Consider the following 25,330-nt stretch of genomic DNA (forward strand, 5'->3'; position numbering starts at 1 on the left):
TTCCAGAAAGTAGCTTATCATTCTTAGTTGATATATTTAACAAATGTTTTCACTTAGCATATTTTCCTTACAAATGAAAATATGCTAAGGTTGTTCCAATTTTAAAACCAGACAAAAATCCTGCAGAAGCTTCGAGCTATCGTCCAATCAATTTGCTTTCCTCGATCAGTAAACTTTTTGAAAAGGTCATTTTGAACAGAATGATGGTCCACATCAATGAAAATTCAATTTTTGTTGATGAACAGTTCGGATTCCGCCATGGACATTCGACAACTCATCAATTTTTACGTGTAACAAACTTGATTCGTCCCAACAAATCTGATAGCTATTCTGTAGGTCTTGCTCATCTAGACGTAGAAAAAGCATTCGATAGTGTTTGGCATGGATTTCCTCTACTCACGGCATAAATCAACCACCATCTTATCTTTGCAATTTCAGGCAGCCCCTTCAGCTCATAATAATTTCCGAGCTCCTGTTAAAGAAGCCGCCTTCAACAACCTCTCGTTCACCAATGATCACAAAAAAATGAATAAATGCCTCGCTCCAAAACTATTTTATCCCATTCAACCCACTTCAAAACTTTTCCTCCGTTAAGTGATTCTATCGCACTATCCCAACAAGAACCGAAAAAGCTCCCCGGCATCGGCAGCTCAGCTGAGTACACATTTTTCAATTCCCAAAACAAGACGATAAGCTGCTTTTCCCGACCAATTTCCATACATTTCCCTTTTTGCCGGGTGCACTCAAGAGAAGAGTGCGCCGCAACATAAAGCAAAACTTCTCACTCGAAAGCGGGAAGCTGCCGGCTGTTGTTGGTTGGTGCAATACCACCCGAATGGAAGACAATTGCTGCAGAATACCAAACTAAGGTATTCCATACAAGAAAGGTTTAAGTTCTTGCCATCTGTATAATGTATGAAAGAGCTCTGCATAAGAAGAAAAATGCCTCAAACAATGTTTCGTGAATATCCTACAAACACCAAAACATTAGGAGAAATTTTCCATTTTTGCTAGTATGAAGAACGCAGGCTTCGTGTTTGACAGAGAGGCCTGTACCATCTGCAAACAAAAATAGAGATGTTGCCAAACCTGGACTACTTAGTACTATACCAAAATATGGTATTCATAGATAGGTACGAGTTATTCATTCCTGCTCGGGTATAACTGTTCATAAGTAGGCATAAGGCGCTCTTTGCACAGACCACAAACGAAAGTCTGCAATCAAAATTCAATCAACCGAAGAACGGGAAACCCCCCCTTCCGAAAAGAAGCAGCATCCTTCGAAGCAGCACACAAAAACACGGAACATTACTCAAATGCTCAACCAACAACGAGATTTTTTTTTATTTCTCCTCCGCCAACAGAAGCCTGGACTGGATTCTGGAATTCTGGCGCATGAAGAATCATATGCGAAGAGACACTCCGAAGCGCATCGGTCGAATGGTTAAAACAAATTCGCAGGGTTTTATCCGCCGCAGATCTGTCGAAGCCGAACTGGCGAGGAGGAAAAAGAAAAAAAAACTAAATTAAATAATTAGGTCAAACTAAAATCAATATCGTTCCGCCTTCGGACGGAGGGATTTGTTCGGTCGTTTTTTGTTTTAGCCTGAAGTCAAAGTATGGGGAGGCATATTCACGCTACTATTCTGCTGCATTTTTTCGTCACGTCACGACGACGGCAATGATGGTGGTGTTTATCTGACGTTCAAATTAAGCCTTGTCAAGTGTGCAATGACGGAAAATACACTTTTGTAATAACTTTCATTCATTAATTGCTAGCGGATTTTCAACATGGTTCTTGCAACTACTTTAGCAATTTTTCCAGCTCAAATAACGGCTATAACATATTCAAACTTTAATTTTAAAAATGGTTCCAAATATGTACCTTGACACTTTTGATCATGTTTTACGTTCACATTATCGACAAAAATGCCACAGGGCTTTTAGTTTTAACACTGGGGTTGTTCCTATCTGACATTTCGGAAGGGACACGGAAATCAAATTATACCCAACATTTGAGTTAAAACCAAGGGGTGTAACAAATTCTGAAAAACAGTAAAAAAAAATGTTTTTTGGGCTTAAACCAACGAAAATTATTTAGAAATTTAGTAAACATGTGTTTCAGACCTAAACTTATTCGTTTGGTACTAAAATTGGGGCAGGGCTCTAGGACCATATTATAGGACAAAACGGTAATTACTAATTAAAATCTAGCTCCTTTGCCAGTTTGTTTGCTTCGCCGACATGATGTTTTTGATAGATATATGGAACTCGGTATTGCAAGTTTCTTACCAAAAATTGTTTTAAGAATTTGAAGGTTCTGTACAGAAAAGGCAAAACAGAAGAAAAAACATGGAACACTTAGGCTGACCATGCGTCCCGTATTTAACGGGACTGTATCGTTTTCATCACCTTGACGAGCACTCTTACAGTTTTGTCGAAAATGCTCAAATTGTCCCGTATGGAAGCAAATATTTTATGCTCCGTCAGTTTTGTGAAAATTTTGAAATTTTATTTATGAAAAACAGTTGGTGTGATTGTGCACTTATTTGGATATTCTGAAGAAGTTCGTGTTGATTCAAGTTTGTTCAATGCGGGATGTGACATTCCAGCAATCGTTGGCTGCCTTCAGCAATGCCTCCACTAGGAACTAACATTACAGGAGGATAATCGGCACGCTCATCATCCCTTTTGAACAATTCTGAGACGACGGAAGGTTTCTTGTAAAGGTTGGATCCGGTGAGTTCGTTTCAATTTGGGTTTGCATTGTTTGTGATAGCTTGAATGTCAGGGACCAATGCACGAGTTCAATCATTTGACATTTGTGCGGTGCCATATTCGCTCGTTATTTGACCACATAAATAGGGTGCAGTGCTCAAACGTCATATAGTGAACTCGTGCATTGGTCCATTGGTGATCAGGTTTGTGTTTGATGCGGTGAATGCAAGTGGTTTATGAGCTTTTCGAAAACCATGCAAGAGCTACTCTTCCAGTATATTTTTATAGCAGAAAGGTCATCGTGGACTGGATGGGAGATGAAGATTAGTCTTGGTAGACGGAATGGCTATCTGATAGTGATAGTCAACGCTGTTTGGACAATTTTTGGACTGCGCGTAAAATTTGATTTCAAGAGCTTCTCTAGCTGGATGTTATGCGTTTACAGGTAATGGTTCTCATGGCGTAACAAATCATATAACATGATACGTAATGCAAGAAGCAGTTTTTTATTTTTTTTTTAAATTTTTATTGCAAAAAGACTTATCTTGGATCAAATGTTGGTGAGCCATTATCAATCACATACATTTCGAATTTTAGCAACATTAGAATTCGTTTTTCACTTTTTATTTACAAGCATTTTAGATATAAAGTGGATGATACAATTTTCAATATTGTAACAAAAGGTTGAATCTATTTTATATCACAGAAACCTACAAAACGCGAGGGAGGTCAGATTTTCTTTCTTTTCAGAGAGCGAGTAAGGGCGCTTAAGCCTAGGCTCTGAAGCCAGGACATACGGGAGAAATACATGTGTCCCATCCCAGGAAAAGGACCAAAAACAACAATGGAGTGCGCATTAACTTTCTTAGCAACGCCTCTCCCAACGATTTTGCTTATCATCCTAAATGGAACGGTCGGTACGGTTGTCCCCGTTTCTTCTTTCACAATACTTCAAACTTTTTCGTCGATCATGTTATTCATTCGTGAATAACCTGATCGACGTTAATTTTTGAATTCTCTTCAAACCCCAAGTCTGCACAGTGGGCCTGGCCATTTTAATGTTTGTATCAAATCATTGATATGCTGCAAACATTAATGCTGACAAGAAAATACTGAAAGAAATTTCGGTATTTCCAGGATGCTCTTCAATATTGGCTGTGCATGCGCTTAGATTAGATTAGAAATGCTCAAATTGTCCCGTATTTTTGGAAATTGAGAAAAGACACTGCATATTACACAACAGTTAAAAATAAAAAAACAGCAATATAATAAACATTTTCAGAGCTTTATGTCTAATTATTTTTTTTTAAGTATAGTTATCTGTTTCTCATTCACAGTTAAACTAAATTTGTAGAAAGCGTATACTTCTGCTAACTTTTTTGTGTTTTATGCATATAAATATGTTAACTTTGTCAGATTTACAAAACAAGTTGAATGTCATTTAGTTATTTTTGTTTATATAAAAATATAATACGTTTAATGAATCCAGAATCAATAACGCATTTTTTATATTGTTCAAACTTCATGTGAAACAGCAATATTTGTTCAAAATCTAGCCTAGAATTGAAGTTGAACTTGGGAAGACATATTTTTAAGATGAGTCCAGCACTCGAACCTATTTTCAATCTCCTTCCAAACTTTCTTTTACAAAACATAAAACAAATGTTTTTCGAAACGTTTATATATATATTATCGACCAAATAGAAGAGAAAATATTGAAAAAGGACGAAGTTATCTACATTTCAAATCAATCTTCTAAGCCCCATAGGTACACTATCTAACAAACATTGTGAATTATATTAAACAACAATTCTATTTTTACAATTGAGACGCATTTATTTAGATTTAATTCGAAGAAAATAATGCATAATTAAAAACAAAAAAGAAATACAAACATAAAGTTTATAAAAAATGAATGTATGAATAAAATGTAGTAAAGTTGAGTTTACTACATTCTCGGTAGTAAACGCTATACGTGAAACATGTTTGTGTCATTTCTCTTTCTACACATTTCGAACATACTACGAACAACGCGTTGCTATGAGTAAAGGTAGCATTTACTACAAAGCTACTGGTAGTTAGCTTCAGAGGTTGCTACTCATGCATTGAGATTATTGCAATGAATGGAATAATTAAAATTTAAGTAAATATCATGGGAGAACGATGTCAGCTTTGATATTTCGAAAGGTAGAAATTTTGATATTTTGGAAAGAATTTTGAGATTCCGGTAAGGAATTTTTAATTTATTTGAGAGAACCGGTATTCTTTCTGGCGTTAGGTCCCAAATAGGACAGAGCCTAAATCTCAGCTTAGTGTTCTTATGAGTACTTACACAGTTTTGACTGAGAACTTTCAATGTCAATTGACCATTTTGCATGTGAATATCGTGTGGCAGGTACGAAGATACTCATTACGATAATTATGTTATATCTGGCATTACGATAATTTTTTTTTAACTTTTCTCAACGACAAATTCTACTTATCCCGATTTTGTTTTTTTCGTATTGAAAATTGTAACGAATTAAAAAGTCAAACTTTGAAAGAATGGTATTTTCCAGAAATCATTCAATACATTTGTAGGCATTTCCCAAATTTTTTTCTAACCCCTCTAGCAGTTTCATTTTTCACCGCTAAAAAAATATTCAAACCATGATAACTTTTTTGTTTCTCTATATTTTTGCACCATTTTTTTACAAAATCTCAAAAAACTCTTCTTGTTTAAAAATCCGTGTCGATATTAATCATTGCTGATCTAGTTTTGAAGATATTCCGATGTTCCTTGGGGGACCGACATTCTCCATACAAAATGTCTTTGGTGGCCATTTTGTTTTTGGTCAATTCATTAGAAACATAAAATGTGTACTATACCATGCCAGGTAATAAGGAGCTACTCTGAAAAAATCATACAAATCGGTTAAGTATTGTTGGATAAATTTGAAAATTACGATATAAAGCTTTTAGAGTTTTCATGAGCTTTATTTGTTCCGCATGGTACCAGCAATATAAATGTTCATTACTTAAAGACGGCTGCACCAAATTGCTGCATTTTTTCACAACATACTCACATAAATGTATCATTCCGAGAAGTGATTATCCGAATACGATAGAAATTATGAAGCCTGACATATTTACGTGGGTTATGGCTACGCTTCTGTCTCCCAAGGAATTTTAGAATATCTCCAGATCCAGATAATCAAATATCAATATTGACACAGATTCCTAGACTAGAAGAGTTTTTTGAGAGCTTGTAAAAAATTGTTGCATCAATTTCGAGAAACAAAAAAGCTATAGCGATTTGAATATTTTTTTAGCGATTAAAAATAAAGTTGCCTAGGGAAGTCAAGGAAATTCCCATTACGAAAAGATTCTGGACCGACCAGGAATCGAACCCAGACACCTTCAGCATGACTTTGCTTTGTAGCCGCGGACTCTAACCACTCGGCTAAGGAAGGCCCCGCGGAATTAATGCCATAAACTTGATATAATTCAGCAAATTTCTTTTGATATTAGTTTCCAGATCAATTCCAACAATCCTTTCAATTTGAAAATCTATCCATTTCACTTCTTTCCCACTGAACCAGAAATCAATCAATCTTCTCACCGCATTTTCGCATCAAATTCCCTCCACGTAGGCATTTCCTACAATTGAATCCTTATCGCATTACTCCAGTTGCCGATCGTTGGAAAATAAATGTCCTCCCCTCAATAAATTCACTAATGAACGCATAAATCTCCCCAGCAAGCCGAACGATTCGCTTTTTTGCGCGCTCCGAAGCACGACGCATTTGTGACTCATGAAAAGCTTCAAATTCTCGAGCATTTGTCCTCTTACACTGAGACAACCCGAATAAAAATTTACAATTAAGTTGATAGTTGAACTTATAGAAATTTCAACAAACGTCATTTCATATGGATTCAGTGTTGCAAAACAATAAAATAGATGGTGAATTAATTGGGAAATACAGCCAAATTTCGTTCTATGGTAAACCTGCTAAAAAATATGATATTGTTACAATGAAACCTATTGTATTTTAATATTTTTTTCATCAGTGAATCCCATTGTCGCACGCGGAGACGTGTCGTGAGAGAAAGCTTTCATCACATCTTGTGGCCGCGCTTTACTTACGACCACCACTCGCTGGCTGTCATGTACGAGCAACTTGTTCAAAATACAATGAACGCGAAAATAAAAACGATCGGAAAAAAATAAAGAAGTAATCCCATTTATTGTTATCTGGGTGCGCTCTTTTGCTGGCGCTGAAAATCCCCGCGTCTCAAAAGTTAACGCGCTCTCCCTAGCAAGAAAATGACGACGAAATGGGAAGGGAGGCTTTGTCGCATGCGATTTCGATCATTACGTGCTTGACATATGATTTTCCGACGGCGAGGCGGCTTCAAATTTTGATGACGCCATCCATCGTCGGCTTCCCATTCCAGAGGACAGCAATAGCCTCGCCACAGCTGTCAGCAATGGAGCCGAGAGCTTTAGAGAACTGTCTTTTAAGAAAAAAATATCTCGTCATTGACGCTACACTGGTGGACGAAATTGACAAAATATTTAAGTTGATGTAAAATGGTAATTTTTCATATCACATCGTTTTCAACGCACATCCCACGTACCGTGTTTATTACGTAAATTTGCATTCCAATTGTATAAAGCGACGCAATTGGTTGAATTATGTTGGTTTTTCAATTTTATTACAATGTTAGTGTGTAATTTTATGCAATAATTATGACGCGAGTGATGTGCATCGAGAACGATAAAAAAATATAATTGATTTTTTGCTAAGAAAGTTAGTTCTAATAGTGGTAAGCTCCATCGAAGTTAATACGCCAATCGCGTATTATCCTCGATTTTACCATAGTAATACGAAGATAATACGCGATTGGCGTATTAACTTCGATGGAGCCTACCACCATAAATGTCAAAATACAGATCCAAGATACTAGAGCATGACATTAGACTTAGACATAGAATGACAACTATACTCTATTGTTATAAAAATACCCATTTTATCGAGTTAAAACATTGAGATAATGAGCCATTTTACGAGACGTTTCAGAACAGTGGATCGCTGCAATGGCGTCAAGGACCTGGGATTAAATCCAGCGTGATTTTCAACAACGGCTCATCTTACCAAACGAGGACATAGAGTGATCGTTACTGCAACATTACACCTAGTTATTGTATCAGTTACCTCTTGGTTACCCATATTGCACATGAAAAGGCACTTTTGTGATCAGAAATATTTTAATAATTTTTCTCCATTTAAGTTTTCGCTTGGATGAAAAGCTACGCTAGAAATGCGCACAGTCATCGACCATCATCATCGCGAAAACTGACGACGATGATTGAAAAGTCCCAGGTCTCCTGTCATTTGTCCTGCTTCGTAAAATGGCTCATCCAAACTTTTGATGCATTATGAAGGATACATGATTTTTATAGCTGTCAACTTTACCTAAGTAGACGCGATATAAATCACTATTTCGGGCGATTTTGCAGCTATTGCTTCAAGACCGAATGGGGTCCCCAGTGATTCTAGATACAATAATTTTGGTTTCAATATAATCAGAAATCTTAAAGGGAGTTTGATTTTATGGACTTTGAGTTGATTTTCTAAAAACTTCAATATGATCCATTGATTACTGGCTGGTTTTGTTCCATGCGATTCTATACCATTACCCGGAATACCATTACCTGGAATGCAATTTACCGGAATACCACTTACCGGAATGTACGATTACCGGAATGTACCATATACCGGAAACACCATTATTTTAAAAGACATCTTCAAACAGCTAATGACCAAATATGTTTTTCTTCTTGCCGGCGTTACGACTCACCTGGGACAAAGCTATTCTAGTAACGATTCTACCCCATTACCCCGAATACCATTTCCCCGAATCCCATCACCCCGAATGCTATTTTATTTTATTTTATTTTTTTTTTTGTTTTAGTACTCTAGCTCTGAAACGTCGTCAAATTTTCCAACCAGAAATAATTTTGAACCGGCGGAATTCAATTCTACCAACCTTAGCTTGATTTTTCTGGATAGGTTCACTTTGCCGCAACGAATATATTATGATACCAAAATTTAATTGCACATGTAATTTACTTGCGATTAAATTAGATATGAATCGCCTGATAGGGCTGATAGCTACATGGGCCTTTCCATGATTCACTTTGGCATGGGTGGTTTTTCTCGGCCGAATTATCTGAAATTTTGCAAAAAGGGGCACTACAGTACGACGCACATTGCGGCCAAATATGAACTTAGTAGCTATCGAGAAACCCCACTGCCGAAGTGAATCAAAAGTGTCAAGAATAGGATCCAGCTCCTATTAGGGGATGGTGTAATCTGGGCGATGGATTTTGAAGTAATTTGTTACGTATATTTGTCTGTATGTCAAGTGTCTGTGAAAGGCTCAGGTCAATTTGCCGATGATTTTTATTTATAATTGTGATGTTTTTTTCGTTTTGAATTACAGTGGGATTCCGTTTTTGGCAACAAAGTCGAAATTTTCAGTTGCCAAAAACGGAACCGTGCCAAAATCGGAACCCATTTTTTCAATTTTATTTTTCAATTAATGATTTTAAAAACATTATGGGAATGTTATTACAGTATCCTAATGGAATCATATAATATCCAGACTTCGGAACAGTCCACTTCGAAGCAGATTCCTGTAGTATTGGACTATGCTATGAATCTATAGCCCTGTAATGTCAATTGTGACATATGTTCTACATTATTTTAATCGCTTAAAAGTCTTCAATGATTTTTTATAAGCTTAATGCACACTATTTATATTTGAGGCCCATGTGAAATCAATAATTGCATAAGTGACCTTTATTCAATAACTGGATATTTCCTTAAAACTGTGTAAGGATGCAAAAATAAGAGAGATGTATTACTGTATTCCTTACGACTTTGTAAAAAAATACATGCTATGAATATTACAAAACTGTTACAAAGCTTTTTGATTTAATGAACGTTAAAAATAAGTTTGAGTTTAAGACACAAGCGTAAAATTTGAATAAAAAATCGGTGGGATAAGAATGGCTCCTATAATTTATCTTTCTGACAAAGTAAAGCAGCTCAACAATTGACTACAGTCAAAAGTATTCCGATAGGATTGGAAATCTTAAGTATCCAATGCAATATTGATAAAAAATTTCAAGTATCTAATGGAAATTTTCAAAAGTGTATTATTCCCAGGCTAATACTATCCAAATTTCACTCGAGAGCCTTTAAAAATCCCCATTTTTTTTTAAGAAGCTGTAAGAGTTTATTGGGAATTGCCAGATTTGGCACAGAAATCCTAATAACCAATTACACATTCTCAGGATCTCCCGATGTCCGTTAAGAATCTCCAAACATACTCTAAAATCCGTTGAAATGTCTGAGAAGCCCTCTAAAACCATGAATACCCTGACTATTCTCCAGAGTACAGTTAGGAAACTCATATTCCCATCTAGAAAGAGAAATTTGGTAATTTTATGGAACCCGTATCTTTGATTACACATTTTGTATAGAATGTTGAATCGTCTAAAATAACGTCTTGTAGAATCTATAAATTGCGTTAGTGAACTGCATTATCATTAACAACGCAATTTACGCAATATTAAATTCGTTAAAATTTAAGATACGCCGCATTTTGCTTTATTTGTTTCTATTACTCAAGTTAAGTACAATAGTAAATTTTAGTACTGAATTTATTACCGTGTATGTATGTAATTCCAAAAAATAAAAACGGCGAGCTAAAAAAGTGTGACAAAATTGATTGAAACTCTGTGTGAGCCATACACTTTTTGTTGCTCTTGTGTCAATGCTAGTGCTTTGTTCAAACTAGCAGTTTACAATTCTGATTGGAAAAGTGGTTACTATCAAGTGTATTACCTTCTGGCAGACTCAAGTGGGCTGGTTATACAGTATGAATGCTTGAAAGAAGAGTTTGGTCTCTACTTGGAATACTAGTGGAGATTAATGAATTCATGAAACGTTGCGAATGCATGCCAATGACCATTCCGAAGAAAATAAGCACGCACGTGAGCCCGTCATAGATGGTGGAATTTGGGAATATCGCAAACAATCGAGCTCAGGAACGTAGTCGGTGTGTAGTTGACCTGCTGTTTAAATAACTCAAGCACAAGACACGATAATACTTACAAAAATTTACATATTTTAGTGGTATTCAAAAATGTTGCCAAAAACGGATCCATTTTGTTGCCAAAATCGGGGGGTGCCAAAAACGGAGCATGCCAAAAATGGAGCATGCCAAAAACGGAATCCCACTGTATATGAATGTTCGTAGCATAAACAATGGAATCGTTAGCTGTACCGATAAAAGAATATCTCTGCAGCCAGACGATGGTGAGGCTGATGAGAATGAATATAATTCCGGACGAGGGTCCATTAGGTTGGTCATTTCTTTGCCTTTGCAGAGCGTAGTGTCCTCTTGGGCGTTTAAAGTTATCAAAATAACTGGATGCAGAAGTCGTCGTTTATTTGCTGCCATATTCCTTTCTTTTTAGTTCGCCTCTGTTTCATCCAGTTCTTGAATTGAAAACTTTCATCCAAATCTACTTCAAGATCCTCGTCCTCTAGGCCATTTGAAGGATCGGCTGACAACTGCAGCCTAGAAGTATAAGCCGATACTATATTTCTATTACATTGCAAGAAAATTAAGGCAAAAGAGAACTTCATTCCATGTTTATGCTGTTATAAAAATATTCCCGTGAGGAACTATTTAAAATACATCTAGACGTTTTTACTAGCATTATTGACTCTATCCAACGGTCCGGAATTCAACTTCATCGATGAACTTCTCGGTCGATAGCAATTCTATATGGGACAGTTATGCTTTTATGGGCAGTATAGGTGCATTACAAATGTACATGTACATTGATTTGTTACTGTTTTCAATGTGAGATCATTGAGATGTGATAATGTGAGATAAATTACGGACACCCTATGAGCTCTTTTCTCTACAACAATATTCATCTTCTGTGGACGAAAGAGCAAAGGAGCAGGATTTCAATAATCCGACATAACGGGTGTCGCAGATTCGAAACGAAATGAGAAATTTTCATCACCATACAACAAGGACTGAAATTTGGCAATCGTCGTAATAAAGACTAAAAACACCAAAAGAAAAAAATATGACAAAACTGCTCGTCTCTTTGGCTCGTTCCTAGAACCAGGGACGAAAAAAATCATGCTCACTATACTCAATTCACTGAATTTATGCCACCATCAAAGTAACCACACCACCACCAATATGATTGTACCAATGAAGATGGCACAAAAGTAGATGGGCAAAACAAACAACGATACCCGTATGTCGTTGGTGTTTTTGATTATCAGAAGCAGAAGAGTGTCAGTTTTAGAAAATTGATTATCAATGAGGTTCAAATTAATTAAAAAATATGCTGCTATACGGGTAATGAAGGATCCGATGTACGGAATGGATTATATTGACGCGTCTTTAGTGTGCCTCGTGCAAAATTTTCAACTTCCCGAAGCGGAATGTAAAAAAGTCAAGCTTATGGGAATGAATATCATTTTTTGTTTCCGATTATCAAAAAGCGTTTAAGTAGCAGCAGGTTAAAAGGAAACTGACAATCTTGCGCACGCGCTTTGCCAATCTTTGTTGTGTTGTCAAGGTGAGGATAAAAACAAATAAATATCAACGAAGATTCTACCCAGCAAGTATCAATGTAGGCGAGGGTAGATTGAGTATTTTCGTCCCTGCCTAGAACGTTCCAAATTGTATTCTCTGCCAAACGATGTTAAAATATGTTAACCCAAAAATTGCGCTTCTCCGATGGTTTTGTTAACGAACAAGCGTTTCCATGGCAAAGAGCAAACTAATGGAGAAGCTTGGTTGCTGACTCTGTTCAACCAACTTTTTGACCCGATTTGGAACCATAAAAAAAAGTTCAAATCTTGGAAATGTGTTCATGGTGATAGCTAGCAAATATTGTAAAGTTACTGTTGAGACTTCGAATGGCCTTAAAATGTTGATCTTATTATGAGAAAAGGACACAAATCCTTGAAGTGGCATTTTGGACCATTTTACCCTAAACGAAAATTCTTTGGTTGCGTACGAGGAAGCATAAAAAAATTCACTCCTAACTTCAACGCGGTTTCATTCAGAGATTCATCAACATACTCATCCAGGTTTGTTACAGCAATCCTTTCAGGAATACTGCAAAAAACTTCTTCATTAGCTACATTAGGAATGTAAAATGTTAATTTCTAGTTTTTTTTCCTATAAATTAGTATAGCAAAGAAAAAAATCATGAATTTTCTTCAGAAACTTCTCATGAAAATGTGTCAATTCGTATGAATCAAACCATATACACTAATGAATTCATTCAGCAATGTGAGAGGAATCTTTGCAATGATTCCTAATAATTTTACACCTGAATTTAAAAGCGGAAATAATCCAGAAAAAAATTATCAAGCGCCTTCAAGTCGTATTTATGAGATTCCTGTAAAATATTTGAAATGCTGAAATGTCTTCCAAATTTTTTTATTACAACTTTGCATAGAAAATTTACACATATTTCACGAGAAATTTATTTAGATGGCTCTCTACAATTGTCTATAAAAATTCATTCATAAATTATTCCCAGGAGACCTTGCATGGAGTTTTAAAGGGATTTTTCCCAGAATCAACAAATCTTTCACAATCTGCTACAGCTATTCTTCCAGGATAAGTTACTGATCAATTTTGCATCAAAACAAAAAGTTATTAAGAAATGAATTGGAAAAAAAATGCGAAACATTTGGCTATTGTCCAATGAGATTGCTATGCTCTTTCATTATAATTTGAAAAATAAATTAATTCAATAGTAAATGATGTGCTCATACAGTGCACTATGGTCCAGGAATCAGTTTTACGTGGAAGGATGCATTTTGAGCTTTAGAATGACGAAAACGGTCTTCTACAAAGTTGTTCGTATTAGTTAAGCCCTTTGTTTGGTGTTATTAAAAAATACTGTTGACCACATTTTCATAGAAATTGTGTAACCAAATTTCTTATTTGGTGAAATTATATTAAACAAGGTTCAGCAAAGTTGTAAACCATTCAATTTCAAACAACTTTGCCAAAAAAAGTTTTTTGTATCTTTTAAATTGATCGATTTAGAGCTTATTTTCTACGGTGATAAATGGTGGTCCGAACAAAACTGGTTTTCTAGCTTTAGCGTTTTCAATACAAATCTCTCATCAAAGTAGTCTGTGCAACACTTTTAGGGCTTTGAAAAATGCGTAATTTGGTGAGTGAAGAAACTCGCTATCTCCTTCCGTTTGGGAGTTATTGTTGTTTTTTTTTTTTAATTTTTGAACTAAAAAAATATCAATAATCTTTTTGCATGCAAATTTGCGTTTTCTTAAGTTCTAAAAGTCGTTCATAGATGCTTCTTCTTCTTCTTCTTGGCATTACGTCCTCACTGGGACAGAGCCTGCTTCTCAGCTTAGTGTTCTTATGAGCACTTCCACAGTTATTAACGGAGAGCTTTCTTTGCCAAATTTGCCATTTTCGTATTCCTATATCGTGTGGCAGGTACGATTATACTCTATGACCAGGGAAGTCAAGGAAATTTCCATTACGAAAAGATCCTGGACCGACCGGGAATCTAACCCAGACACCTTCAGCATGGTTGTGCTTTGTTGCCGCGGACTCTAACCACTCGGCTAAGGAAGGCCCCTCATAGACGCATACTTTGGCGAAAATAATATGAAATAAACTAGAATTGAAAAACTTGTTTTTGATGGACCACCCTACGATGATTGGGGAAAAATGCTCTAGATTGGTCAAATTTTGAGCTACATAAAAACTTGTTTTGGCAAAGTTGATCAAAATTTGAAGTTCTACTACTTTGCCTAAGAACGACTTTTAGAACTTAACAAAACGCAAATTTTCATGTTAATAGATTGATCATATCTATTTAAATTCAAAAGCTATTGAAGCTTTCCTGCAAAAAAATTCTTTGTTTTTCTGGGCATTTCATTAGAGTTACAAAAATAACACATCTGTATTTTTTTTTATATAATATACAATTTTATTTTGTCTTTTGAATGTCGTCAAAAGATATTTTTTGAATTTGCCCTTATCAGAGATATTCACAATCAAAATTGTCATGATTTTGAGAGAAAAACAACAATAATGAGATATTTGAATTGAAAACGCTAGAGCCAGAAAACCAGTTTTGTTCGGACCACCCTGTGTCACCGTAGAAAATAAGCTCTAAATCGGTCAATTTAAAAGACACAAAAAAACTTTTTTGGCAAAGTTGCTTGAAATTGAATGGTCTACAACTTTGCTGAACCTTGTATAATATAATTTCAACAAATAAGAAAGTTAGACACACAATTTTTTTGACAATGTGGTCCACCCCAATTTTTAACAACACCAACCAAAGGTCTTAACTAATAAAAACAACTTTGTAGAAGACCGTTTTCGTCTAATGTTTCCTTCTAAGCTCAAAATGCATCTTTTCGCGTAAAACTGATTCCTGGACCACTGTGCAGTGGCTATACTTTCAACAACCAGAATAAGAAAACCAGCATTTCCTAATTTTTGGTCTGATTGTTTCCAGTAACAAATTTCCTATCTGTAACTATTGTTGCTCCTTTAATCCGCACTACGATGGAAGTCACGTTGTCGTATCATTTATGCATATCGGTGTAAAATATTGTACCAAATCACGACAAGCACGAACTTGTTGAGAGATCGTATAACATGCTAGCACCATCACTCTCTATCTCATCAAACCTCCACCCCCACGTCCCATCCATCCAAGTCACGTGTCGCCAACGAGCTCCGAAATAAAACACCCTGAAAAAGCGAAGCTTTGTTAACAAGCGAATTAATTCAAAGAAGCATAATTTAATTAATAAAATTACTTCTCTTTTCTCTTTCCATCTTTTTTTTCCAGACAGAAACAAGTAGTGAATCATCCGAGGCACGCGAAAAGTGCGTCTTTTTCCGACGTCGTAGAAGCAAACGAAACCTTCCGAGCGGGGGTGGTGGCATCAATCATAAGGAAAGCTGAAACCGTGCTGCCGGAAGCAAAATGGAGCTTTCGCGGATAAAAATCTTCTTCGGTGGATTGGTGCTGCAGCTGTTGTTCACGATTGCCGTTCCGCTGCCGTATAACAGTGAGTATCCTTCCGTTTTCACCCATCATCAGTATCATGTGTTGGTGAAATTTATTTGCCAGCATTCATTATTGCCTTCGCATCTTGCTTGTAGCTTCTGGTAGAGAGAAGTGTTGCGATGATGGAATGAGATGGGATTGCTTCCGGGGAGAATTTTAATTGCTGAAACTTTGTTTGCTAATGGCGAGAAGTCTGAGTTATTTACCCTAGCTTGAATTAATTACCCACTGATGATGACAATTGTCCATTCGTTATGGAAAGAGCAATCTTCGAGTTTTCTACAGCCCTTAAGAATTTTAAGATTTAGATCTTAAGATTCTCTTGATCATGCTACGCAATTCTAAATCATTTTCCACTTCCCTTCTTCTTCTTTCTGACGTTATGTCCCCACTGGGACAGAGCCTGCTTCTCAGCTTAGTGTTCTTATGAGCACTTCCACAGTTATTAACTGAGAGCTTACTATGCCAATGACCATTTTTTGCATGTGTATATCGTGTGGCAGGTACGAAGATACTCTATGCCCTGGGAAGTCGAGAAAATTTCCAACCCGAAAAGATCCTCGACCGGTGGAATTCGAACCCACGACCCTCAGCTTGGTCATGCTGAATAGCTGCGCGTTTACTGCTACGGCTATCGGGGCCCCCAACTTCCCTCTCTTCCGTTAATTATTAGTTGACCTATTTTAAATTATTGGAAATTGATATTGACATTGCTAATTGCATTCCCAATTTATTTCAATGTTCATATCATACCAGAGAATGAGCTTCAGAAATATCTTCAAAATTTAATTTTGAATCCTCTGTAGAGCTTTCTTCCTGATATTGCAACAGTTGGTCCATAGCATACAACATTGCCAGCTTTAAATTGCGTTTGTTAATCAAAAGCTATAGGATCGTCTCTAATAGATGCTTCAGACTTTCCCAATCGGGAATGGTATTTATAAGGCTGAAACATTGAGGTATGCTACGTTTCAAGCTCTACTTTATCAACTGTAAAAGGAAGAGAAACGATGTCAAAAATGATCGTTTAAACGTGAAGTTTGTAAATGGAAGTTACATAAGAGCAAAGACCTCTTTTCTAAAAAAAAAAGGTCAAAATGTCTAAATGTAAACACTATTCTTCTAAGGCTTCATAAATCATCCTAGACAGAAAAGCCACCCATTGAACTCAGCAAACTACAAATTGCTTCATTACTTCATATTTTCAAATGAACTACCACACAAAGCTTGTTCCGCATCATACAAAACATACTCTCCATGACACCACTGGAACGATTTCTTCCATTTAGCACCAGACTGTTTGTGTAAGTACTGAAAGGAGTGAATCATCATTTTTCAGCCTGAAAATTTACACTTGTCATAGGCAAACCGTAATCCGACCAGCTTTCTATCCTACACATTCCACACATGGATATGAATCCCCCATATTTAGCACGTACCCAACATACCTGTCAGTCACCTTCGACCCCCAAGCTTTCATTTACGCCGGAATGCGTATGTTTGCTCGTTCTGGCCATTCCCAAAATGTACTCTCCGGATTGGGTGCTGGCGTGTGTTCGAGTATGTTGACTTACCCACTTTATCAAAATCTATGTAGATTTGTGGCACTGTAATTCGAATCGAAAACACCACACAGGAACCACTTGGCTACGGATGACATCCGCTCTCTCGAAAGGCCTTCGCCTGCAGCAGGATCATCTGTTTGGAAGTGTTTGCATTGGTGTGGAACAGAGTGTCCTCTTGCCAGTAGACACTGAGTGAACTGATAGCTGATGGTCCTGGTTCTAGTTGGGGAGAGGGGGGCATGAAGCATTGCATGGGCGTAGTCAGGGGGGAGGTTCGTCAAGCGACAGCAAAGGTTTATTCACGAATTTCACGCTAACACGATCATTAAACACAACATAGGGTGCCGGTACCAATGGTTGTAATGTACCAGTAGATTGGACGTATTTTTTTTTTTCGATAAAATCGACATGCGTTATTTTTGGTGAGTAGATCGCCTCTAGTTAAGTCGATTTGCTATATTTCGGCATTTTGTTTTATCAAAAAGTCATATAAATAATAATGGTTCGTTAAAAAAAAATGCTCCCTTGAGCCAGTAGTTGCCGTCGTGTTCCAGTAGTGGATCATCTGATGGAAACAGTTTTTAAAATGGATGTATAAAAATAAAGAAAAGTCCCAGAGATGATCTTTATGCTTCATTCAAAATATATTAGTTGCTGTTCTGAGGGAAAAATGTTAAAACTATGTAGAAATTAACTATGTTGTTTAAAATTCCTTATATCATTCTACTACTGGAACACTAGCGCAACTACTGGAACACGTGTAACAATAGTCGCTCAAGTTATTTTCAGTGACGTAAACATTCGACATTTTTCGCGACGTTCGTTTCGCTTCCATGGTCAGCAGTCATATGATTTATCCACACTCATTCGCTACCGTCACCTTTCACACACAGCTGGAGCATTAAGCCTTGATTACACAGTGCGCGCAATGCACGAACGTTCGCTCGAAAAAATACGTTCAGAGTTCGCGCGAACTGTTCGAGACTCTGTAAGAACGATCTGTTCGTCCATATATTACACGGTTCGAGCAAAGACGTATTTGATTCTACGACTGATGGTCGTAGTAACCAATATGTGGTCATTTAGTTTTTCGTCAAAATGTCACTTCAATTAGCTGCTGTGGCTGCATTCAAAGTATTTTATTTACATTCAATTTCGTTTAATTAATCTTTCTTTACTTTCAGAAAATAATTCAAAACATTTTCCAAGCGTTCAGGAATCTACCTAGGAGACCGTGCTGCTAAAAGCACATGCAGGATTATTCAAGATTGCCTTCAGGAATGACCTAATTAAATTGTCGAAGGAACTCTATAGAAATTTCGTTGAAAACTCAAGATCATTCAGGGTATTTGCGATCAATGTTGCAGCAATTCCTCGTGAAACCCATCTACTGATTTCATTCGAAGTTTTTCCAGCGTTTTCTTTAAGGTTGTTTCCAAAAAGTATAGCTGGGATTTAATGTATTTTTCAAATGAATCCACCCAATAATTCCGTCAGAAATTTCCTCAGCAAATCCTCAAGACAAAATAGAAAAAAATGTATCGATGGGTTCAACAATATATGGCGGTTACACCTAGAAGTGACCTCACGGATTCATTTTTATAGACAATCATCAAGATAACTATATATAGTTTCATTCAAGGTTTCTTCCAAGAGATTCCTACACGGGAATATTCCTTACAGAAGGATCTTATTGTCTTTTTTATTTACGGAAAATTTTATAAAGTAAAAAAAAGTAACACTAGTAAATCCTTTAGAAATTCCTACATCGTACTCCTATAAAATTCACTCGAGAAAGCTATAAAGTTTTAAAGTGTCTCCTCCCATGCTTCACGCTGTTGGATAAATCGTTTCAGCTGGAATTCCTTCTAAATTTTGTTTCGAGTATTCGAAAGCATTTCTCATAATTATCCCAGAGTTTTCTATGGATAAGCTTCTCTAGGATTTGATTCTACGAATACCACTATCAAACTTTTAATTAAAAAATTTTAGAAATATTTTTCGTCGTAGAATGTAACTTTTCTAACAATTCTTAAAGGATGGATAACTCACTTCCAAAGCTCAATTTAAAATGTTTTGAGTTAATTTGATTTTCAATGTTTTTGGAACAGAGAATCTAACATAACAGATCCAGAATTTTGGATGGATTCTTTCAAAAATTTATAACGGGACAAAAATTTTCAAAAATTTTAGAACTTTTAAAAGCAGTTTTTTATGTTTGAAATCGACAACGTTTACATGAAAATGTATTTAGTGCATTCTATTCTCTTCGACCGAAACAAGAATTCTAAAGTATTTCTTCTGATTCCAAAAAATACTACATGAATTTTGCAACATTAGATAATATGGACAGATAAATCCACAATTGTTTCTTGGAAGCCTGAAGGAATTAATCATTGAATAACTGAATTGAATCATTGAAATACTACTAATTTCTTAACAAACTGTTATATACATTCAGTTAAGACTTTTCCACTTTTCCCAAAGATTTTTTGGCACATATTTGATGAATTTTTCAAAAGATTTCGTCAAGGATTTTTCAATGAATTATTGTAATTTATAATACCGCCATTTGCCTTCAGCGAACTTGATATTACTTGTTAGCTGCCGTAGGAGATTTTTCATTGAATTTTTCATGAATTTCAACAAATATTTTTCAGAGGTGTTCGTAGATCTGGATGAGTTCTTGGAAAAATGTTGAATAATATAATACACAAAATTAGGGGTCTATTTTGTATATCGAACGGTTTCATGTGACTCATCTGTAGTCATTGTCGATCGAAGCAAGCATGCATATTTCAGATGTCACCCGTCGACTCCCATAGTAATCCAGTCACATAAAGTGACAACTGTCGATAAACTCGAGTGACAGAGCCGACTCGAGCAAAATTTTTGGTCGACAGTAACTCCAGTCGAGTCGTTTTTGATCGACTCGACTTATAAAATAGGGCCCTTAATCTAAGAAGCGGGCTACCTTAACTTGGATCTATTTATTTTTGAGAATTACTAAAACAATTATCAAGCAAAATCGGAGGAGAAAGAATACTCGAAAGGACCCATAATGTATGTTTGGAGTTATTCTGGAGTTATAGTAGTAGAAATTGGTTGAGGAAAATCGGGGATAAACTCCGTTAGAACATGTATACATCATGTGTCATTTAATCATATCGAGAATTACGTCCAAAGAAATTTTCATTATTTTTTAGTGTGTGGTGTTTCCATAACTAATAAGTAATAAAAAGTGCAGAACCACTTGGGCTCTTCCAGGAATCTTTTTAGCATGGAGAGTTTTTCTCGGCAGAATTGTCTGAAATTTTATAATAAGAAGCGCTTCAGTATGATGCATTTTGTAGCTAAATATGAGCTCTGTAGTTTTCAAAAAATCCTACTGCGAAGTGAATTGAGAGTGCCAAGAATAGGATCCGGTTCTCTACTCAGCATTTTATTTTACGAAATTGTAGCAATAACTTTTTCATTAGAACACTGTTATGCAATTCCCCTACGCGTGGTGACTTACAAAACGTACCTTTCAAGAAATTTAGTGTTTTAAAAAGTGGAAAACTTTTTTGCAGTCTACTTTATAATATAAAAGGAAAAAGTTCATCAATAATAACTAGAAACACTAGATAGAAATATTGTTCGGTATAGATAACTTGTAAATATATGAATAACAATACTTGACAAATGCGACTAATGAAAAATACCAACATTTCATCAGGGATTTCAGTTCTGATTTAGGCGGAAACTTTTTCTGAAATTCTTTCAAGAATTCATTCAGAATACCATCAGAATTTTCTTCAAGTAATCAAATACACCAAACACCAAACCAAACTTCTTTTAACGTAATGCATTAAAAAGTCATGAGATTCCTTCATAAATTACTCCAGTGATTCCAGGGATTTGTTCTGAAATTCCTCAGGGATTTTTCGAATAATGCCTCCAAAAATTTTCAAATGATTCATGCAGAGATGCGATCAGGAGATTTTTCCATAAATTTCTCGAAATTTCTACAGTAGCGATATCTCAGGGAATCGTCGAAGAATTATCTCTTTCTGCAGGAAGAACTTTCGATCAAAACCGTATTTTTCAAAGCGTTTCCGATAGAACTCTATTTCATTACTTCATGAATTTCTCTAGAGACACCAATGATTTCTCTAGAGATTATTTCAGAGGATCCCCGTTCCTCCAGAATTTGGAAATTTCCACAACAATTATTTCAGGGATTTCTCTAGGGATGCCTCCAGCATCAGAAGGCGGGCTTCAAAAGTACGTTCCCCACCAGTTGGGAGATTTGTGCCATGCATAGTTTCTACATTTAAGAAATTCTTCAGGAATTCCTCTAAAGATGCTTCCACAGATGCCACCGAAGATTCCTTAATAAATTACTCAGGTAACTCTTCAGATTCCTACAGATTTTTTCCAGGGACTCTTCTAAGGATTCATATGGAAAAGTCGCTGCAAGGAGTTTTTTCAAGCATTTTTTTCAGGAATTTCTTCAGGGATTACTCCACAAAATTCTGTTCATGGGTTCCTCCAAAAATAATTCCAGATTTTTTATCAGGAATTCCTAAAGAGATTTCCCTGGGTATTTTTCTAAAGTCTCCGGTTTTTTCAGTGCTTCTTTCGGATATTTAACCAGAAATTCTCGCAGAAGTTGCTCTAAGGATTTTTGTAGAGATTCCTCCATGAGATTTCTCCACATTTTTTCTAGAGGTTCCTCTAGAAGTCCATCCAGGTATTTTTCCAAGAAATTATCCAACTATGGCTCAAAAAAAAACTTCAAAAGAGAAGAGTCTGGGAAAAATCTTCGAAGAATCTCTGGATGAATTCTTGAGGTTATTTCTGATGAAGAAATTCACGGGAAAATATCCGGAGGAATTTCTAGACGAATTCTCAAGGGAATCCTCAAAATAAAGGATATTCAGAACAATTCTCCAGAAAAAAATCTGGATGATTCCCTGTAGGATTACTTCGAAAATCCTTGGAGTAATTCTTCTGGGAGAATTCATGAAGGAAGTTATTGAGAAATTATTACTCGTTATTACTTACTTATAGTTATTACTCGTATAATCCTTAGGATAATTTCTGCAAGAATTCCTAATAGAATGCTCGGAGCAATTACTGCAGGAATTCCTGAGGAAATCTCCGGAATTTATCTTGGAGTAACTTCTAGAGTACTACCTGGAAAAACCCCTGCAAGTGTCCCTGGAGGAATTTCTGGAGAAATATCTTTGATAGTTCTTAAGATGTTGTAGGAATTCCTAGAGAAAATCTTGGTGTCAACTCTGCTAGAATTACTTCAGAAATTTTCTAGAGGCATCCTTTGAAAAAAGCAGTCTCTGGAAAAATTTCAAGATAAATCTGAAAAATCTCTGAAAGAATCTATGGAAGATTCCCTGTACCAGCTGCTGGAGGAATTCTTGGATGAATCTCAACATGAATGTTGTGGGAGCAATCTATGGAGGAAACTATGGAGGAATCACATGCATTCCTGCATGAACTCCTCCTCTCTAGAGTTTTTCCTGGAGCAATCTTTGGAATAATTCTTGGTGAAAACCTGGAGGAACTCCTAGTAGAATTCCTAGTGGAATTGTCACAGGTACTCCTGGAGCCCTATCTGAGCCGGTCTGAAAAAATCGGGCTGCTGTTGAGAGTTCTTCTTGGAGGAATCTCTGCCAAAATCTCTAGTGAAATCCCTGGAAAAATCGCAGTATCTCTGTCGAGATTATCTGGAGCAATCTTCGAAACAAATCCTGGAGAAATCTCTGGAGAAATTCCTTTCCGACACCATTGGTTTTGTTCTGGGAGGGAGAAACCAATACAAAATTTCTGTACGTCATAGTGAGCCGAGATTCCGCTGTCACGAACTGTCACTGTGAGCCCAGATCTCAAACATTGGACTAACATTAAAAAAGCGCGTAACTGATTAAACACATTTTCGTATTTCTTCAAAAGTGATAAAAATCGAATGAAAATCAATTCATGCACATAACGCAAGTAATGTCACGTGAGCACCATTTAATCTGATTGAACATAAAGCATTGAAAAACGCATCGTTCTACTTTTTCCAATGAAAATGAATATTTAGTACATAGAAAACTGTGGCCCTTTTTTCATGTTTGTCAGGAAAGATCGAAGGTGCACAACAAATCGAAACTACCGATTTTCTCGAAGCCTGCCTTGATTGTTGTTGGCAAGCTGGAGTTATCTTGCAGTTCAAAATAACGTTGTCTTATATTTCGTGTGTAGTATCGGTGCCTCCCTCCCAGGTTTTGTTTATCAATCTGACCAAGGTAAATGAATAATTTGTTTTTTTTTTCACTACACAACTTTCTATGGTTGCTATGCAACACAAGTTCGACGAACCAATATGATTGAGTGCACGAATATGTTTCTACAAAATGTTCGCTAGTAGTTCGTGCATATATTATACGGTTCGCGCGAACATTCGTGCCATTTACAGAAATGTTCGTGCATTGCGCGCACTGTGTAAACAATGACAAACAATGACAACTGTGTAAACAATGGGGCCATCCACCGCTGCCGGCACGATTTTTCACTATGGCTGAGCAGAATTTTGTTTCGTTGTTGACGGAAGCAAAACAACAAATCGAATGATATGGAATAAGGGTGAGTCTGATATTTTCTTCTTCCAACGAAAATAAATTCAATAAAAGCATCATGTCTTAGCATCGAATAAACAAAAAAACGCTCCAATTCGTTCGGTGAAAGGATTAAATGACTTATAAGTATTATGTTTTTCGGAAAATAATTCTTTGAGAAGTGTTGTTTCATCAAGTAATATAGCGCATTGCGCACAAAGTAAGTGCAGTTAGAAGTGCGGGATTGCTAATAAATATGCGAGATTACGTCAGATTACGTCTTCACCGCACTTATTCAGCATGAGATGACGAATAAGTACGGCGAAGACACCAAACTATTCTGACGTAATCCCGCACTTTTATTTACGATTCCACACTTTTAGGGAGCCCAGTTTCCAATGCAATTTATGATAATAGGTAGTACATTTGTTTTTGGCGTAAAATTGCCGCTCCGGAGGTACAACAAGAGCTATTCAATTTAAACACATAGATTGTTAGCGGAATAGGGTGCATCTGGAAAAAAGATTTTTTTTTTCAGGTTATGGGTCGTTTGTTTGTCTCTACTGTACATTTTTTTAAGCCTCAAGGTAGAAATAGTGCAAGTTTCCTATGTTGCGCGTACGCCATTCAATTTTGTGCACGCAGCACTTTTTTTTAATCAAATGGCCTATTGCCTAAGCCTATTGAATTAACTGTCCAGCTTTTTCCGAGCGGTAATGGCCGTGAAAAGTTAGCCCACTTTCTGGTAGAGTTTGACGTTTTGCTTGGGTCCGTTCAATAGGCCAGGAGAAGTGGATGAACTTGTCATTCATTTTCCTGTCAAAATTCATACAAAATCTACTTTTTCTCTGCCATAAATTCACTCTAGGTGAACCATTTCCCCTGGCCTATATCAAACAACTCAAGTCAAACATCAGATCCATAGACCCCAACATGAAAGTGAGCTAATTTTTGGTGGTGATATGAACGCTCATAAATCTCCCACTTATTTCAAGCTGATAACTACAGTAAATTTCCTTTAAATAATTACTGTAACCATTAATATCTTACATAGAAAAACGCAGACAAAGTTGCCTTGTTTTGATGACTAAGTATTAAAAAAATAATTTCAAAAACAAAGGATCGATTACTATAAGGAACAGCATGCGGACCGCATCACAACACTATTCAAAACCCGTTCGCGGATCGTACAAAATTTTCCCGATGGTCGCAGTTCGATGATCACTGGTTTATAATGATATAACAAATGCCAAACAAAATATGTAAATCTTTTTTTT

The 25,330-nt window shown here is 36.3% G+C and overlaps 1 protein-coding gene across 12 annotated transcripts in view; it reads left to right on the forward strand.

The window, feature by feature from the left end:
• LOC5576549 (translation initiation factor IF-2) overlaps nt 1–25,330 on the forward strand; it is a 393,961-nt gene that overhangs the window by 229,759 nt on the left and 138,872 nt on the right. For all 12 annotated transcript variants that reach the window (XM_021842146.1, XM_021842145.1, XM_021842143.1 and 9 more), the window contains one exon: nt 15,665–15,887. In XM_021842146.1, coding sequence (XP_021697838.1) covers nt 15,803–15,887 — 85 coding nt within the window. In that variant the 5' untranslated portion in view covers nt 15,665–15,802. The remainder of the gene's footprint in view (nt 1–15,664; nt 15,888–25,330) is intronic.

The sequence above is a fragment of the Aedes aegypti genome, chromosome 2, assembly GCF_002204515.2.
Source record: "Aedes aegypti strain LVP_AGWG chromosome 2, AaegL5.0 Primary Assembly, whole genome shotgun sequence".
Lineage (NCBI taxonomy): Eukaryota > Metazoa > Arthropoda > Insecta > Diptera > Culicidae > Aedes > Aedes aegypti.